At 36.0% G+C, this 16,143-nt stretch overlaps 2 protein-coding genes across 6 annotated transcripts; one reads left to right on the forward strand and one right to left on the reverse strand.

Annotated features, from left to right (window-relative positions):
* Nucleotides 1-1,077: 1,077 nt before the first annotated feature.
* LOC104900780 (protein phosphatase 1 regulatory inhibitor subunit PPP1R8 homolog) lies at nt 1,078-9,368 on the forward strand. 5 transcript variants are annotated; one of them, XM_010688291.4, is made up of 4 exons: nt 1,078-1,421; nt 2,403-2,524; nt 4,211-4,870; nt 8,029-9,368. In XM_010688291.4, the coding sequence occupies exons 3-4, from the start codon at nt 4,416-4,418 to the stop codon at nt 8,858-8,860; spliced, it is 1,287 nt and encodes a 428-aa protein (XP_010686593.2). In that variant the 5' UTR covers nt 1,078-1,421; nt 2,403-2,524; nt 4,211-4,415; the 3' UTR covers nt 8,861-9,368. The 5 variants fall into 5 exon arrangements, with proteins under 5 accessions (XP_010686593.2, XP_019106685.2, XP_010686596.2 ...); XM_019251140.3 differs by having other exon boundaries at nt 4,303-4,870; XM_010688294.4 differs by having other exon boundaries at nt 4,377-4,870.
* A 2,815-nt stretch (nt 9,369-12,183) lies between these two features.
* LOC104900781 (probable galacturonosyltransferase 4) lies at nt 12,184-15,621 on the reverse strand. The gene is made up of 8 exons (XM_010688296.4): nt 15,227-15,621; nt 15,093-15,133; nt 14,962-15,003; nt 14,627-14,869; nt 14,141-14,421; nt 13,668-14,025; nt 12,839-13,414; nt 12,184-12,707 (listed from the first exon to the last, which is right to left on the reverse strand). Exons 1-8 carry the CDS (start codon nt 15,330-15,332, stop codon nt 12,432-12,434), a joined length of 1,923 nt encoding a protein of 640 aa, XP_010686598.1. The 5' UTR covers nt 15,333-15,621; the 3' UTR covers nt 12,184-12,431.
* Between the last annotated feature and the right edge of the window lie 522 nt (nt 15,622-16,143).

The following is a 16,143-nucleotide window of genomic DNA, read 5'->3' on the forward strand; positions in this document are numbered from 1 at the left end:
ACTAAAATTACAATGCCAATACCCCAGAATAGATATCAAATCTCACATTGTTTCTCATATAATTTCTAACAAACTTTTATGTTGTCATCAACGTCTCAATTTTGGATCTTATAAGGGTCGTTCTATTCACCTTAAAAAAGGGTTTCAGGTTTAATAAATTAAGATTAAGTCAAGTTTGGATAAGATTTTAGCGTTTTATAAAATGAACTTCAATAAGTTCCTATAAGTTTAAATAAGCTCAGATAATGTCAAGAGAAGTCGGGTAAAGAGAACGCACCCTAAATAATCTTTATTCTCAATCCATATAATCATAGTAGTAGGAATATAAAAGCATAATTTGTTGAAGAGTACCCACTAGTCCAGTATGGCATGACCAATTGATAGAACCATATATGATAATACGACATAAGTTACCAAGGTAGGGTTATTCACTTGGTAAGATTTTTACTTGAGATCATGGAGGTCTAGGATTCGAATTTTACAAAGTGACGGTGTTTGGGGATAGGAATCCCTATACCTTTCCCCTTACTCCCAAGTACCTAACTCATAAATAGTAGACCACAAAATCATGAGGGTTGAGGTTGAGCTTTCCTTGATTCAAGGAAACATACCCATGTTCATACCATGAACAAATTCAATTAAAGGATAGGATTTAGCTCAAGTGGGTAAATCGCCCCTCCTTAGCCCTCGAGATCAGAGGTTCGATTTTTACCCCCAATATTATGCTGGGGTATTTCCTCTAGCATGTCTTATACGCCAATGTGTTGGTGTTTTCTAATCAGGGACTAATGAGCAATGACTAGTTTTTTTTTGTCCTACTACGAGGAGTTTCCCACCGCCTTTGGCGAGTGGACTAATCTCCCGCGGGAGTTTGCATGGGTACCTCAAAGGGCAGCATCCCTCCCAGCTGGGATTTTTTCCATACTTAAGGCTCGAACCCGAGACCTTGGTTAAGGAGCGAGAAGCCTTTAACCACTCACGCCAACCCCAGTTGGTATGAGCAATGACTAGTGAGCCATCGCTATCTCTCATTTTAGATGGAAAAATACACTGCCATGTACAGAACTACAGAAGAAATACGTAGACCGTATTTCTGAAAAAAAGCACTTCTGACTTCACTCTTCTCTCTCTCCGCATTGTTTATTCACCTCTCTGAACTCCCAATCTCTCTCCTCCGTCGTCTGTAATCTCTTTGCCCTCTTCTCTCTCCTCATTCTTCTTTTTCGTGCATCTATCTTCTTTATCCTCATTCTTCTTCTCCCTCCTTCTGTTCTATCTTTTCAGTTAAATTTGATATGGTTCAAACTTTGATGTGATTCAATTTTAGTTGTTGTTGAAGAAACCAAAATTTGGCCATCTACAACAGAAAATTGCTTCTTCTGGTTCAAATTAGGTTGTGATTCAAACTTCGCAACTTCAAGGTATCGTTTATTGGCTTTTAGATTTTTAAAAACACTGCATATCCAAGTTAGGGTTTATGAAGTATCGAGTATGTTTGATAAATTAGCTTCAATTTTTCTTTTAAAAATAACTGTTTCAATGTTGGAAGTTTTTTTTTTGCATTTATTTTCAAGTGAAATCTGAAGAATAGTTTAGAGATTATAGAATTACAATGACGAAATTGTAATTTTAGCATATTTGATGTTTTATATGCTATTATTAATGTTTTGGCAGTATATTCTGCAGAAAAAAGTAGTTTTTTCTTTCTATAATCACAAATGTAGTTATATTAAATAGAATAAGTAGTTTATAAAACCATAATGTAATTAACAATTATTAGCGATATTAAGACAACGATATTTTTGATTTCAATGTACTAACTTTTCATTCTAATATGTATACTTCTCGATATAGTATACCACTTATTTTGCTGAATTGTTGTTATAAGCACTGCTAGCTTTAATAGCAGATATTAACTGAACAAAGCTTTGTAGTTATAGTTTGCATTTTTTAGATTTTGTACCTCGATAGTTGGAGTCTTGAGATAATCATGTCCTTGATTAGCAAATAGCATATTTAGACACACTTGCTTGGTGAAATAACCTGTAGACCCATTGTCAGACTTGTTTGAACTGTGGGATGCTATGTGAGTTGCAAATACAAAAAAAAGAATGAACAACTGGAAGATTTTTGTCTCCTTTAGTTATGTGTCTTTCTTGTTGATATCCTGTTTATGAAATGGATGTTCATTTTGTTCAGCAATACCAGGGTTTAGTTGCAATCAGACAGGATACAGAAGTTATTGTTATGTTAATTTACATTTAACAGGCTCTAATTTTTGGCACCTTGATTAATCTAGCCACACTATTGAATTCACTCAAGTGTATACTTTCGTTCTCCTCTAGTCAGCATGGTTATTCATATGCATAACTTTGAATCGCTCAAATTAATGTCCATTTCAGGTGCTTGCCATAGTTACTATGTTGTATGTGCACTTTCGGTCTTCAAGCTTTATTTGGTGCTCTAAAGGTCAAAGAGTTGGACTAAAGAGAAAGATTGATTACTAGAACTGCTTGATCAGGTGGTGAGTGAGTTTTTTTTTTTTTTTTTTTTTTTTTTTTTCATTTTGTTGTATGAAGCACTGTATTTCTTATCAATTGTTAAATGACCGGAGCTAGGTGACGAACCAAAATAGTGAAATACTAGAGCCGGGAAAGGTTATATCTCAATAACAATTCCATGCTGTAGTAACACTTAAGGTGATAAATCAGTATAATACCCAAGAGATTTATTTAAAAGTAAAAATAGAAACTCTTACATGTTTAGTACTATTTAATGTAGTCTATTTCATTTTTTAATTTGCAATGCATGTGTTATACCAGCAGCAACTTAAGTCATGTCATTTGATGCAATAAGGAAGACTCTCGTGCTTATTTCAAGGGACTCAAACAAGATGATTCTGTGTTCCAATAACCGGTTCAGACCCCTGTCACTGAGTTGGTCTTCAAATCTCCAAATACATGCATTGTGTCAATCAGTTTGTTTCTGTATATACTATATAGGTCTTGAACTTTGCATTAGCTTCTTTGGTGCACAAATAGTCAAATACTCCTTGTGGTATAGTAATACAAAATATAATACTTTGCAAGACTTTCCCTTGATAAGCAAAAGAGAATAGCACAAAATCGATCTATAACTCTCTAGGAGACTCTCGTTTGGAAATTGAACCTTCCTAGGTAGTGTTGTTGGTATATACTCCCTCCGTCCATGAATAGAGTTCCCATTTTTTACATTTATGTCTGTCCTAAATAGATTTTCCATTTCCTTATTTGGTATGGGTCACCAATTAATATTTAGCTTTCACTTTATCATATTACCCACTTCCCCACATTCCATCTGCTCAATAAATAATTCATGAATAGTATACCAACTTCAATTTTTTAATTGTCAATTAATACAACTAAGGTCTCACTTATGATCTCTCCTTAATACTTGTGCCCAAATAAATGGAAACTCTATTTAGGGACGGAGGGAGTATATGATGTCTTGAGATGCATTTGAAATATATATTTATTCGATGTGTTTGTGGGGATAGCTTAGAAGATCAATTTTGCATCAAGTTAAGATTGTCAAATTTGTAATGCTTTATTACAGTGGAGGTCATAGTGGGGTTATGATGGTGGAGAATTTTGGCAAGGGAAGAGGAGGAAAGTGGGGTCTGACTTAACGTGGGAAGGGCTACCTAAAAGGAAGAGGGAAAAGAGATCGAGGAAGGGGTTGTTAGAAAGGGATTGAGGAGTTGGGGAAGGGAATAGGAGCAATTGGGGATCTAACTAGAGGATGGGGAGGTCTAAAAGGGTGGGTTTTGTGGTGCAGTGTTGGGCATGGGTGGGTTCCAAGAGAAAGGGTGTGGTGTTTATGGTGCATAGAGGGAGGAGAATTTACGCTAGTGGGGTGGTCCTGTGGTGGGTGTAGTTGGTTGAGAGTAGTGTCTGGGCAATGATAGGAGAGAGGAAGAGAGAAAAAAACACTCATGTGTTATCCCGGTTATAATTTTACCTGAGCATCATTGGAAGGCATTCTAGATAGTTGGGTATTACTTTAGAATAATTGATAGTTTGGATTACTGGAAACGAGGATCCATAGTAAATAGGGATGATTACTCCTGGAAAATTTTCCTGTTCTAGTATTGTTATTATTAGTAATATGTGAACAGTAACACCCGACTGAGATGTAGTGGTAAAAGGCTAAAAGCTTCCCTTAATATTAGATAGTAGATGCAGATATGCAGTGATTTCCATTGAGTGCTTCGGCTAATATCCTGGCAATCAATCAATTTGGTGCTTGGAAATGTAACTTTAGAGGCTTGCTTGATTGCTCTTCGACTCTGGTGCTGCTGGCTTGTGCTGAGATCGGTGCTGCTGAAAATATTACAGAAATTCAGTGACCCTGCCAGGATCAGTGGATATCCATAAATGTACGGAAGAGCGGGTCTTAACAGATTTCAGAAGGCTCAGACCTTGGAGCCTTTCTCTGTTGCTCCCAAAACGTCTTCCCTGCCATCTGCTAAAGCTGTGACCCATTCTTATCCTCAGCATCCTACCCAAGATGGACAGGTGCAGTCACAACCCCCTCTCCTTGAGAAACCTGCCTCAAATGCAGCTGCATCTGAGTCTGCCTCCATGATGGCTCCCCATGTTACTCAGGTTGGTGGAGGCCAATCAACTTGGCAGCCTCCCGATTGGGCTATTGAACCTCGTACCAGTGTATATTATCTAGAGGTAATGAAAGACGGAGAAGTCCTCGACCGGATTAATCTTGACAAAAAGCGGCACATCTTTGGCCGGCAGTTCCACACGTGTGATTTTGTGCTTGATCATCAATCTGTTTCACGTCAGCATGCGGCCGTTGTTCCACATAAAAATGGAAGGTTTGATTTCTTTCACCTTGTTTCTCTTGCATTTCTTTGGCTGTGGCTGTCTCTTTCAATATATTGCATCTATTGGTCTACATCGATAGATACAAGACCCTGTACTATGTTCCAGTGGCATTTGTCAATCTCTAGTACTTCGGGGTTCATCTGGGCACCTTAAGAAAGTAATTAATAAACTATAATGTTACCTACAACACTCCAGTTTTCTTTTTTTTTTTCTACTACCTGAAATGTGCTTACTTGAAGTTATTTGAAATTATTTGAACTTAAATGGAACTTATTTGAATATATAAGAACAGATTTTTGAAGGAATTTATAAGTGCTTTTAGTTGGGAATAAAATTTCATAGCTTTTATCTCAACTTATTGGAACTTACTGTTCCTTAACTTACTTTAAGGTGAGAAGAACAAAGATTAAAGCTGTAGCCAACAACCAATATTCCTTCAAATAATAAAATGTCGCACGGCTGTTGAAGCAAATTATTGTCTGATTCCATGACTATTTGGGGAAATTATAATCGTTTCTCGTATTAAAATTAGGAAAATGATATACATAGCCCTTAGGGCTATGTATAAGGTGCTTAAAATGGAAATAAAATATTGAATCAAGCATTTATTACCTCAGTTGATGTGAAAATGTGTCTTGAATTCCTAAACTGTTTCCATTTAAAGAAATGTAATTAATGATTATAGGTAGCCCTTAGGGCTACATATAACATTACCCTTAAAATTATTATTTATTCGGACAAATTTTTTTTATCTATGGAAATTATGAGAGAGAACGAGGACCAATATATTACACGAATGTTGGATATATAATAAAGAGGATCATCTATTATGTGGTACACTAGAAAGGGGCATGCAAGTAAGGACTGATGAACTTAAGACCAGAACTAGAAGAAGCTTTACTCTCAACCAGAAGCTTACAGAGCACTGGAATCTTGTCTACTGTGTCCAATCAAATTGTTCACAAAAAGATGAACATTGTTTGATTGCAAAAAAAAAAATTGGCCCTTAACCCGCAAAGATTCACACGAAAGAGCTTAGATAGCCCAACTAGCCGAATTGGACCATTTAATTCAAATACCAAACAACTTCCATTGTAAGTTGCCATTCCACATAATAGGTTTAGGGACTATGCAATTATGCACATCTTGTGTCAACCAATATTGTTTTTTGTCTGTGTTATGGATCTTGGTGCATATGTATGTTTAGGTGATTTTAATGGTGGAATTGATTGATAAATCTCAGAAGGTAACGACTCCTAAGTTTGATTTGAATGCCAACGACACTAAAACCTAGTTAACAACCTCTTCAAACCTCAACAAGAATTTTTACAATCCACGTTCAAGCACAAAAGCTCAACCCTGAATATATACAACACTAGATCTATGTTTATATTTAACATTACTTGTACCCTACTCCAACTAGCAAAAGGAAACTAAATTTAGTTAGAAGACTAGCTAACTATTTATAATGAAAAATTCTAGCAATTAATTAATGAACTAAAACCACCACTAATTAATTATGGCTTTGGAAGCCCAAGGCCCCTTAACTAATAAAGATCTAAATAACTCCAACATGTAAAACTCACTTTAAGACCCATGGTAAAATTGTGTGGTTTCTAATAAAACAAAATAAATAGATAATTAGATAAGTCCATTTGCCGAGCTCTAGTTCTATTCCGCATGAGTATGTACATATTGCTTGTGTCTATTGTGATTTCTGGAGTACATATCTAGTCTAATTGACCATTATATACTCTCAGGATTTCTAATAGTTTTCGTGATTGAAAACCAAGAGTACAATCGGATGTAATCTTAGCTTGGGTATGGAGTGTTTAATCACTCTCTCTCTCTCTCTCTTTCTCCCTTGAAGGAAATTAAGGAAGTGTCTGTTTGCAACCAATTGCAACATTCTTTGGTGTAAGCACTTAATCTCATTGACAGAAAAAAGATGCTGACATTTGACTTTTTCTTATGCTCCCCTCTTTTCAAAATATTACTCTTCGTTTTTAAGAGATTGCTCCATATTCCAATTTTAATTATCTCTAAAAGATTGCTCCATTTCTGTTAAGGTCCCCATTATCTCGGTCGACCTTTTTCCTACCTGGCACTCAACAACCTGAAAATAGTAAAAGAGGAAATGGGGCTAACACTGAGGATTATCATCTTTGACTTATGTTCTAGAATTAAGATAATCGAAAATCATAAAGCACCCTATATTATGAATATTGGAGATTAATGAATGTTGGGAAGATAAAGATATGAGAAGAAATAATTAATACTTCCTCCGTTTCTTAATAAGTGCAACATAGAGAAAGTGGGTGATACCAAAGAATGTAGAGAGAGAAAGTTGGACCACAATAATATAGAGTAATTCAAGTGATGAAGCAAAAAAATTATGGTCCCCTCTTGCTTTTTGGTGGCATATTTGTAAGAATATTGAACTTTTTATATCATTTTGAGCTTGGTTGCACTTATCGTGACTATTCCAAATAAGGAAAGTGTTGCACTCATTAAGAAACAGAGGTAGTACATCTAATAGTAATAGGGACAAGATAGGAACTTCAAATGGAATTGTAGAACGACATCTTGTCAACAAAATGGTAAAAGATTATAAAACAACACTTGAGGTGACATTTTCTTTGAGAAGATAATATTAGGCCTGTTATGGCAAACAATTCAATTGTAAGAGCTTATCTGACTAGCTGATGGGTTTTGCTTATTAATTGTTAGCTCTTTGGTAAAAGAAGCTAATAGTTTTTAGATGATTGCTGTTTAGAAGTGTAGAACATGAGTAGCTATGTCATTTCATTGCTGCTGCATATGAGCTCTTTTGGTAATTTTTTGTATTTGAGCTGATTGGATCCAGTAAGCTCTTTATCAACAGCTGAAAATTAATATTTCAGTTGGTCAAACAACTATATCCCGACATGAAGTAAGCTATAAGTTTTATGATGACCCTTTGACAAACACTGATATCCAGCTTCTTAAAAAATGGATAGAAATACTTGATCATCCTTTTTGGTTATACTAAAACATATAAAGTCTAACGTGTCCAATTCTAATCTTCTTTCTAAGAGAATCCAATAAACAACTTGCCAAATATGACAAGTTTTCTCTAAACCTTATGACCACACTGGCTTTGTTGCAGCATATATGTCATGGATCTGGGATCTGCTCATGGTACATTTGTTGCGAATGAGAGGTTAACGAAAGATACGCCAGTTGAACTTGAAGCAGGCCAGTCTCTGCGATTTGCTGCATCAACCAGAATTTATATCTTGAGAAAGAATGAAGCAGCTCTTTTCCCTTCAACACCTATCCCTACAGAGATTGATTTGCCACCGGCCCCTGACCCTTCAGATGAGGAAGCTGTTGTTGCTTATAACACGCTACTAAATCGTTATGGCATAAGTAAATTGGACCTGATTAGATCTACAAATGTCTCTGGTTTATCACACAGCAAAGATGATAGTGAGCCACCAGCAAGAGCAGCTAAGAGACTGAAGAAAACAAGAGTTGCCTTCAGGGATCAAGTTGGGGGTGAGCTGGTTGAAGTTGTTGGAGTTTCTGATGGAGCCGATGTAGAAACTGAACCTGGTCCTCTTGGTTTAAAAGAGGGAAGTCTTGTTGGGAAATACGAGTCGCTAGTCCAGATCACAGTGATTCCAAAAGGTAAAGGACAGATGTCTGTGAAGGAAGATAATGTTTCCCCAAAAGGTGTTACCAACAAACTACAAGAAGTCTTAAACAAGGTTAAAAGACCTAATACTTCAAAAGGTGGCATTTATGATGACCTATATGGGGACTCCTTTTCTGGAAAGGTTGGATCATCATGGGCGACCTCTTCTTGTAGCTCTGTTGGTAGAGAACCGTCTCCTTCAAACATGAACGGGGTTGAAGCTGTTGTTTTGTCCAATGCTACTTCAGGAACCAATAGAAGTCTTGAAACTGATGATGATGACGATTTATTTGGTGACTGATCTGAGGTAAGTGGAAACCTTCTGATTGCTACTTTTTCTCCCCCTTTTCTTTGATGGTTTAGCCCGTGTCATTGAAAATTGGATGGCAGATGCATGAATTTTTGGTTGAGAAAAGTGGCCTTTATCTTTCGAAGGAGATTTTGTTGTATTTTACAATCAATTTTCTGGGGTGCTGAAAATTCGCAATCTTTGTGAGGCCTGAGATTTAACTTGAGGTTCTAGTTGTATAGATGCAATACTTTGTATGATACAGAAAGGGTTTAAACGTACATGAATTCAAGTTGACTTGAGGTTCTAGCTACATATTGTTCGACCGAATCAATTAGTCGGTTGCTATAGGCACAAGATTTGCTAAAATTTGGCCTCTGTTTTATTTACTAATCTCTAACTATGGCTAACTAATTATATACCTTTAGCATTAAGGTTTTTTTTGAGCTATTATAATTTTTTTTTCATGATTTCCTTGTTCTTGGATAGCAATAAAAGTAGGATGCTGCTTGAACTTGCAGACCTTGAGCTTATGCTGTGCATTATACTTTTCAACCTTAACTCATGACTCCTATCCTGAATTCCTGATTCTTATATCTTAAGTAGTACATTTATTTTTAGTTAGTGGGTACGATTTTATTGCTCTCAACTTTCAATGGTAATCGAAAGAGATAAGCAGTAACAAGACATTGCTATCATGTTATGGCCTGGTTGCCCCTTCTGAATGGTGCTCGTTCCTGACTTAGATCAGTCTCAACATATAATTTTCAAACAATCAACTTTTTATAATGTTTATTTGTTTGTAGGGTTCAAAATTAGAAGTCAAACTGTGTAAATTAGAAGGGAACTTAGGGTATAGTGTTAGTATACAGTTACAAGTCTATACGTTGCATCACACAAGTCTAAAAACTAGTTTATATTACAAAAACAAAATTAAATTTCGTTTGATAAAAAAATTAAGTTTAGTGAAAGCGTTACTCCTAAGAAAAATAATTTCATTCTGTCTCCATATAATTTTCTTTTATACAAACCCATCAAGAGAATTGCTATAGACAAAAAAATCCTTCAATCATTTACAAATACATCGATACTCTGGTCACAAAATGATACAAAAGAATGTATTTACCACAGGTCGAGCGTTTGAGACTGTGCTACCACTTTCCTAATGACTCGCAAAATCAAAGAAGGCATGAACCATTTAAGGATTGATGTTGCACTCCCGCAAGTATATATACTTGGTCATAGTCGATATATTGTGAGTTGTGACCAGTAGGTACTTAGATATCCCAATCTCAAGCCATGGCTTCATGTTGCCATTGTAATGTATCACATCAACTCTTAATGTCCCTTGAGTTGACACTGGGATTATACCCTAGACCAAGCACTTGCCAAGTTGCCATAATCAATCTAGAGGGTAGGTAGTTTTCCAAAATGTAATGAGACCCGGAGGCAAAGTTCCTAGTTTCCACATGTAACACCTCGACAATTCTCCATTTTTCAAAATACCTTTTCAATATAAAACTTAGAGAATTATCAAAGTATTATCGTCCGTCTAATATCGTATCGGCTTATTCAGAATTTTGCAGCGGAAAACATAATAAATAAACATTAAAAATAAAACTTAGTCAACCCAAAAAGTCAACTCTATAAGTCATACCAACAAAAGTCAAAGTCAAAGTCAACAACAATAGTCAAAGTCAATTATGAAAAGTATGAAGTGTAAATGTGATGAATAATCTAGACAAGCTCTCCATATCCCGAATCCATGATGCATCATCTTCGAACCTATAATTGACGATGCACTATTGATCCCTAGAAACTGGTCATCAAATGGGTCATCACAGGATCAATAAGGCATAAACATGATCAACATATACAAACAAAGCACGTAATCAGCAACGTTGAATACTACATAATAAATATAATAAATAATCCTACCATAATACTAATAAATAATAAGAAGGGATAAAATAATAATAAACCAACATTATTGCAGACTACTTATACTGAAACTGAACTTCACAACTAATAGATTAATTGATTTAGATGGAATATTCAATGGAACGAGTTGTCTAACCAAAACCAATCTTCAATTTAGAAGATGAAATACGGGCGCGACTCCGTATTCCCCTGACCTACGATATCGAGGAACCTTTAAAATAAAAATAGGACACAATGATCAATCTGGTCCCAAAAAAAGCCATGGGCTACCACCATGTATTCCAACTCATACTTGTCCAACACTTCAAACGTGCACAAGTTTGAAGCTATTGCTATCCACGTTTAACTTTACATGATAAATAATTTATTCACTTGTTAATACTCACAAGTAGCACAAATGACACAATAATACACTTTCATTTTTATCTTAGAATTAGAGAAGGTGATCAACAACTTATAACTCAAGATTAATTCCAAACTTTAATAAAGAGCCCTCTCGCACAACTTCTCTCCCTCCATTGTTTATTTCCATCTTCTGTCATAGAGCTTCGCTTCCAAGGGGAAGACTTTAGCTATTCCCCCAAATTCATTTTCAGTTCCTCCTCGTCGCGACATGACATGCAGTCTTTAAGTCCACGGCCCAACAAACCACAATGATAGCAGAAGAATGGAGTCCGATCTTCGGTTCAGGAAAATTCCGATTTCAAGTTAACGGTCCGGTTCAGGAAAAACTTATGATTTATTACTTTAGGATTTTTGTTATTAAAGATATTAATATTTAATATATCTAATTTATAAATATATTTAAATAAAATAAAAAAGATTTTTTAAAAAAAACAAATATAGATTTCGCTCCAACAGGTCCAAGACCGAACCGGACCGAAAATTTTCCAATCTGGTCCCGGTCCAAGAAAAAGGCAGATTCTGGTCCGATCCGATCCTGGACCGGTGCACACCCTTAATAGCAGGTACACGGCCTAAAAGATTTGGTAACTAATCTCTGTGGCAACATGGGTGGGACATAAAAAAAACAGTGAAATAAAAAAAAAAAAAGAGATGTAACTACCTAATTAATTTAAAATATAAGACAATAAAAAGACATAATGCAAAAAACACAATGAAAATTTACAACACAATCAATTACTTCCCTTTCAACTAAAATTTTCAAAAAAAAAAATGAAATCCTTGATTTAATGGGATAAACTAATTAAAATTTTGTAGATTCCTAATTTATTTAAATATAATTAGAAACTAATTTAATTTTCTACATGTTTTGGCACAAATAGCGTGCATACATAACTAGTTTATAATATTAACTAGGCCCCCAAATCTAAAATCTAAAATCCTAAATCCACCCTTACCTGAACATTATACAAACCCATCAAGCGAATTGCTAAAGAAAAAAAATAAACTTTCAATCATTTACAAATACATCGACAGTCTTGTCACAAAAAGATACAAAAGAATGTATTTACCACATATTGAGCGTTTGAGATATATTCCGTGCTACTACTACACTGGCACATGTATTGTGACTTTCTGAGAGAACATGAATTTTCAAAATAGTCCTAATGACTAGCAGCAGTCGAGTAGGCTATATTTTATGATACGTACTCGCGAGACTAAAGGAGGCAAGAACCATTCAAGGATTGATGTTGCACTCCCGCAAGTATACCTGGTCATAGTCTATATATTTTGACCAGTAACCTCGGTACTTAGGTATTCCGATCTCAAGCCATGGCTTCATGTTGCCATTGTAATGTATTACAGCAGCTCTCTCGATGTCCCTCGAGTTGACACTGGGGTTATACCCTAGACCAAGCACATGCCATAATCGGTCTAGAGGGTAGGTAGTTTTCCAAAATGTAATGAGACCCGGAGGCAAGGTTCCCAGCTTCCACAATTGTCTATCATGATTCTGCACAGAAAGTTGATGAGTTTGAAAAGAGTTGGGGAAAATGCAAACAGGAAAACTTAAGCACATGCACTGTAAAAACAACAGAATAATGAAAGCTGAGCATGCAAATAGACTTGCTTCAAGTCTCTTACCAGCTTTTGCCATGTGTGGTACACATCAGTGATGTTTTGTCTCTTCCACTCTTCCAAATCAAAGATGTTCATTCCATATGCCCATCCACAAGCATGGGGGTCAAAATTTTTAGAGATATGTGGGTTCGAGAAATTAAGATATCGGTCAAAGCGATGGAAGGTCTCCCCACAGGTCTCAACAGCACCATTCACATTGCCCTTCAGATCAACAGACCAAAGCCTGCTAAGGTCCTTCTGGACCACTATATCATCATCCAAGAACAGAACTTTCTTCAGCTTCGGAAATATCTCTGGCAGATAAAATCGAAGATGGTTGAGGATAGACAAATACTTTGGGTTGCGGAATTTCAAATTTGGATCTGAGGTAGCACGGTGAGTCTTGAAGTAGTAGTCTATCATAGATGGAGAACCCAATTGCTTAAGTACAGGACTGTAACTTGAATTGAGCCATGTGAATTCTTCAACATTCTGAACGTTTATGGCAGCTTTACTCGGTGAATTAACTAAGAACCACATCTTCATTGCTGCGTAGTTGAGTCTATCAGTAACAATGTGGAATACATGTCTTGATGGGTCCTGTCAGATATTAGCCAAGGTGGACGTTCTTAGATGATCAGAATAACAAGCTAGGCAAACACGCAAACTAAATAATACGAAATCAACTGTCATCAGGAAAACAGTTAAGCAACTGAAAACACAAAACGCATCAAATAGCGCTGGGCAGAAAAGCAGAGCGATAATGAGTTCAGTGTATGTTTTCCTTAAAACTATCTGCCACTGGACTACCTAAAGCAGGGTACAGAACTAAGAGCTCTCTGGCATACATTACCTTGGCATGAGAAACAGTGGAATTCACAACCACTGCAGCCGCCAATACATTGTCTGAAAATATTGCATAGTGATATAGCTGGGGGTCATCCAACTTCTCTTGGTAGGGAAACTGCTGCTGAGAATGATTCAGGGCATAGAATTCAGTTGAAAGACGCAAAGGAAGACAGTGAAGACCCTTGGGGAGTGTTTTTGCAGTCAATTGAGTTAAGAACATGGTCTGCTTTCTATGAACACGGAGCTGCTCTTCTGTTGAGTGAAGTATAGCACGGAGCTTCTTCACCATAGCTGCACAATCATCTTGAATTTGCTTTCCCTTGGCCAATGCCTGATCCATTGCTCTCATTTTCTCATGGACACTGCACTTGAACCAAGTGATCCACATAGGTCAGAAACAGATGATTCACAGAGAACGGAATGGAAAAAACTGAACAGAGTTCACCACAACGAGTCTTAGAATAAAGGAAAACGTACTTCCTTGGAAGTTCCGAATCTTTTGTTGCATCACCAAGTGCTCTTTGGACTTCCTTTATCCTCTGTCGAAGTTCCCTTATGAAGTGAGCATTGTTTCTTGTTGCTGTGAGGGAAAGATAGACTTTTGCCCTGATGAGCTGATCTTTCAGAAGCCGAACTTGAGTATTAGACATGCTTCCAGCTTGGTTATTATTCTTCTCATTTCTAGGTCCTCGACCGACAGTTTCTTTTGTGCCAACATCACCACCTCTTTCACCAGAATGCTGCTTCGGTTTTATCTCCTGGACAATGGAGAGAGATTTTTCAATTGACTCGAAAGGCAAGACACAGATCCTTACATAATCCACAGAGAGCTAGTTACTAAAAAGACCAAATAAATATTCCGACAGACCAATTGAATTTTACAAAACAATAAATTTAAAGACTCTCATCTACATAAATAAAAGATGAAAAAGGCAAAATTGAGAAAAGAGATAAATCTCATACAATATTGTTCAAATCAAGGCGTGTAGTATGATCAGCATTGGCCCCATTTACAGCCATCTGCGAGACACGAACTCGTTCGATCCCATTGCCATCAGTAGTAACTTGTCTGATAGGGTTTTCTACTTCAGCAGAAGTTGTTGTTGTAGTTGTGGTTGTAGATAAAACTCGGTTTTTGTGCAAAGTTTGGGCAGGTTTATGAGGGTAAACTATTCCAACAGGTTCCTTCACAACCATTCCACTTTCCTACAAATACCCAAAACACCAAGCTACTTAATCTTAATTTAATGCAATCAAAACTATATAGTAAACACCCATTGATTTCCAATAATTATTACCTGAGGAAGCAAATTAAGTTTCCCAGTAGTATGAGTAAAAGCCTGATAACATATAAATGACCCAATTATTGATTTAATTAATACTTGCCATTCAAAAAACAAGAATAATTTTGGTTTTTGGTAACACTTACAAATGTGGGAATATCTTCAATTTGAGTAAGTTCATCTTTAGCTGCACAAATTCAACAGAAATATTACAAATTACTGAATGAAAAATTCAGACATATGAATGAAATTGAAGAACAAAAGAAAAAGAGTAATTTACTGGAAGGAGGAAAAAAGGAGCCGAGTTTGTCGGTGTAAAGAAGAATAGGAGATACAACCGTCACAAAAAGCAGACATAAAACGGGTTTTCTCAATCTCATCTTCATTGGAATTTCCGATTGAAATTGCGAACAAAACCCTAGTTTTAATTCATGCTTCGATCTTGATCTTGATCTTGATGTTTTCCAGATCTAAGAAAAATTAGGAATTTATGTGCGATGATGATGATGCAGTAGAGTTACAGCTTGGTGAGTAAAGTGGACCTCTAATAATATGAGTAATGAATGAGTTGCTGTGTGTTGATGTTGATGACAGTAAGAGTAACGAATGGACAGAGTGAGAGAGAGAGAAAGAAAGACAGTGTGGATGTAGCTTACTCCTACTTTTACTCCTAATTCTACTCCTTTACCATTATTAGTATTGTCTTAGTGTCGACTACTATCATTAATCTTTAATCGCATTGTTAATCTTTTAATTGCATTCACCAGTCACCACTTCTATATTACAATCAATCATACTACCTCCGTTTCTTTTTAATTGTTACACTTTGACATTTTACACTATTCACAAATTGCACTTTGACCCTCGTTTGTGATTTATATGTGAATAAAAATATAGTCATGTGGGATCTTGTTAGATTCGTATTAGTATGTATTTTATTAATATGTAGTTTTTATATTTTTTACAAATACAAAATTAGAGATATAAAGGCTCAAAATAGTGCATCGACATGCGTGAAAAGTGTAAGTGTAACAATTAAAAAGAAACGGAGGTAGTATATGTTGATGTTGATGTTTGATCTAGTGGTAATGATTGACCTTTTCTATTCTCCCCAATTATAAAATTGCCTAATCTGATAATCGGAGTTGAATAGATTTATGAGAGGTTTATGACGGTTCAATTTAACCTACCTATATA

Source organism: Beta vulgaris, chromosome 8 (genome assembly GCF_026745355.1).
Source record: "Beta vulgaris subsp. vulgaris cultivar EL10 chromosome 8, EL10.2, whole genome shotgun sequence".
Classification (NCBI taxonomy): domain Eukaryota; kingdom Viridiplantae; phylum Streptophyta; class Magnoliopsida; order Caryophyllales; family Amaranthaceae; genus Beta; species Beta vulgaris.

What these genes read in the sequence shown, in the direction of transcription:
- LOC104900780 (XM_010688291.4), top strand. Translation starts at nt 4,416, where the DNA reads ATGTACGGAAGAGCGGGTCTTAACAGATTTCAGAAGGCTCAGACCTTG. An exon ending in GTTCCACATAAAAATGGAAG is followed by an intron (nt 4,871 to 8,028) that starts GTTTGATTTCTT and finishes GCTTTGTTGCAG; the next exon opens with CATATATGTCATGGATCTGG.
- LOC104900781 (XM_010688296.4), bottom strand. Translation starts at nt 15,332, where the DNA reads ATGAAGATGAGATTGAGAAAACCCGTTTTATGTCTGCTTTTTGTGACG. An exon ending in TTGAAGATATTCCCACATTT is followed by an intron (nt 15,004 to 15,092) that starts GTAAGTGTTACC and finishes ATATGTTATCAG; the next exon opens with GCTTTTACTCATACTACTGG. An exon ending in CCACTGTTTCTCATGCCAAG is followed by an intron (nt 13,415 to 13,667) that starts GTAATGTATGCC and finishes AATATCTGACAG; the next exon opens with GACCCATCAAGACATGTATT.